This window comes from Merops nubicus, unplaced genomic scaffold (genome assembly GCF_000691845.1).
Source record: "Merops nubicus isolate BGI_N331 unplaced genomic scaffold, ASM69184v1 scaffold27951, whole genome shotgun sequence".
In the NCBI taxonomy this organism is placed as follows: Eukaryota; Metazoa; Chordata; class Aves; order Coraciiformes; family Meropidae; genus Merops; species Merops nubicus.
In genome coordinates this window covers 2,135-4,880 of record NW_008590681.1, presented here as the reverse complement: position 1 = coordinate 4,880, position 2,746 = coordinate 2,135, and the positions used below count along the sequence as shown (strand labels likewise).

The 2,746-nt window shown below is 42.8% G+C and overlaps 1 protein-coding gene across 1 annotated transcript; it reads left to right on the top strand.

The window, feature by feature from the left end:
- The first annotated feature begins 244 nt into the window (after positions 1-244).
- Positions 245-2,350, top strand: GEMIN6 (gem (nuclear organelle) associated protein 6). Its single transcript, XM_008950047.1, has 2 exons — positions 245-372; positions 1,963-2,350. The coding sequence occupies exons 1-2, from the start codon at positions 245-247 to the stop codon at positions 2,348-2,350; spliced, it is 516 nt and encodes a 171-aa protein (XP_008948295.1).
- Positions 2,351-2,746: the final 396 nt, after the last annotated feature.

Here is a 2,746-nt window from a genome sequence, read left to right as displayed (position 1 = left end):
GGCTGCTGCAGCGGGGGCAGACGGGGGCTCTGCCTTTAAAAATTGGGTGGGAAGTGGCAGAACCGCAGCAATAGGCAAACCGCCTGTGTGAATGTTTGCTTTTAAAAAGAGAAAACTGTGCTTAAGATGAATGGAAGATCTTTACCTGGAGGCAGGCTCGGTTCTGATGTGAAGGGCAAAGCAAAAGGATTCACTGATTCTGCTAATTGCTTTGGCTACTTTCTAGATTCTGGATGTAGCCAATATGAATGACTGGCAAATGAAGAGCCCTCTCGACTGGGAAACGTACGTGAATAAAATGGTGAAAGTTGCTGCAATCGAGAAATGTGAATACGAAGGCTGGGTGTTAACAGTTGATCCAGTTTCTGCCAGGTAAGAAACTTCAGAGCTTTTATTTCTGTAAAGCTAAGAGAAAACACATTTTTCTGGAAAATAAAAGATCCTAAGACTTTAGCAAACCTCTCTGAAGCAAAATCTGCATGTTGGGGCGGTGTGTCTTGTTTTTGTAATTGGCAGTATTGTAGCGGATGAGGCGTTCACCTAAATCCACTTTAATCTCATTTAAAGGACTGATAAGTTTGGGGAATGGGTAATATCTGGATTCATGCTGACTTTATTGTGGACATGAGGTTAGTAATTTAAATGATATGCATGTGTGTAGGACTCCTTTTAGTAATACACCAAGCCCTGCTTCACACAGAGAGCAGGACTGCAGGAATGTATTCAGTGTTTTTTGGTGTTGAAATCCTTATTCCCCTGTCCAGAGCTCTCAGAGCAGTGCCCAGCTTTCCCCTCCAGTCGGACACCGGTGACGGTGTAGGGGCTGCTTTGGAGAGGAAGCAGGGAACATCAGCATGGGCATTTGGTGTCTCTGGTATCTCAAGTGAGCAACTCGAAAACAAGGTCTGAAAGGCCGAACACATCAGGGTATAGGCAGAAATTTGGCTCCTTGCTGCTAGAGCTTTTTCATACATTTTTGGTTGGAATCGTGTCCCACGTGAGCTCAAGATGATGGAAGCTAGAAACTAAAATATGTAGCCTCTGATGTGTTTCAGAAGAACTGGTTGTTGCTTCAATGCTGGAGTAGCTCCAATACATCAATCTTCTCTTGGAGCTGCTTATTAGGAAAGGTGCGTGCAGCTGTGATTCTGGGGATGGCCCAGGCTAAAAGCAAGGCACATGCCATTGCACATTTCCCAAAAGGTCAATACTTCCACTAATGATGGCAACAGTAGAATAGCAAGTGCTGGCATCAAATTCTGGAATTTTTTCTTCCCACAAGACAAAGAAAATGGTTTCTGATCCTCTTTGTTGATACATGTGGAAGAGATCCTAGAAATAGAATAAGTTTCCTTCCTACCTGTATTTTAGGACTCCTGGAATTTAAATGGCATTGGGAAAAGAGCAGGCTGCTACATGAGCCTGAACCTGCTGTTCCCATTGTAATACTGAAGTTTTAAAACTATAATTTTCAGTTAAGGAGCTAGCAACAATCGTTTTAAAGAAAATCTATTATTCTTTTAGTAATGTTCAATAATTAAATATAAATAATTTGTCATTAAGAGGGTCATTAGCTGCCACCATTGCCTTCAGCATTTGTGGTGCTGAACGTATGAAGGTATTACTGGGTTTGAATTTTGGAAGACAAGGTTCTTCAGCAAGGTTGCAAATCCTGCACAAAAATATTTAGATTCCCAGCTCTGATTTTAATGTACACTTTTTCTTTTAAAGTAACATTCTGCTTGATAGTATCTAGAGTTATTTCAAATTGAAGGCCAGAAGTTACCTGCCGAGCCCTGCATTTTCAGTATTCTAAGGGTATAGCATCAGGGTTTTCAAGAAAAATGCTGGGTACTCAATACTGCCTAAATACCTGCCTTACACTGATGCTAATGAGCACTCATCTCCAAGAATCTTGGCCTGTGTTTCTCAGTGATTCATAGATCCTTCTTTCCTTGACAGCATTGTCCTTGCAACATTCCTCGAGAACGAGAAAGTGTCCATATCAGTTGTCTTGGGCCATGCTGTCCAGGACGTCGAAATACTGAAAGAAGGGGATGAGGAAATGAGGCAACGTCTTTCCTGTATATTTGAGCCTGAAGAAAGCAAAGCCTACAGCCCAGAGGAACTAGAAAAGAGGAAAAACGACTTGAAGTCTTGGCTAGAAAGAAACCACATCCCCGTAACAGAGCAAGGTGACTCGGGAAGAACGCTGTGCGTGGTGGGGGTGCTGACGATTGACCCCCCGTACGGCCCAGAGGACTGCAGCAGCTCCAACGAGATTATTCTGTCTCGGGTTCAAGGCTTGATACAGGGCTACCTTGAAAAACAAGTGACAGCTGCTGATTAAAGCAACTGTCTTTAAGAATGGGTCTACTGTGAGAAATAATTTTGCATAAAACCAAATTCCAATTAAATTTAATATTTATTAAATTAACAAAAAGCAAGCAAACAGCGCTGGATGCACCGGGAGTCTCTGCTCAACCAAGACGCGCACACATACAATCCCTGTATTCGGCTTTTATTGTCCCGGTTCATACATAGTCATTAACAGGTGGGTCCATGTAAATTAATTCCAAAAAAATAGGTCTTCTTTGCAGTGTGTTCTTTTCACCTTTTGGGGTCGTCTTCGCTCCCACCTGGTGGTCGTGGAATGCAGTCAACAATCCCCCCTTGGCGCCTGGTTTTAATTACTTGGAGCTCCACGCATGCGCTCCACAAACCCCCCCTTCGTTTAACATTAAGT

Excerpts from the sequence above, each read along its gene's own strand:
- GEMIN6 (XM_008950047.1), top strand. The coding sequence starts at position 245 with ATGAATGACTGGCAAATGAAGAGCCCTCTCGACTGGGAAACGTACGTG. Across the intron at positions 373-1,962 it reads GTTGATCCAGTTTCTGCCAG|CATTGTCCTTGCAACATTCC; the intron begins GTAAGAAACTTC and ends TTTCCTTGACAG.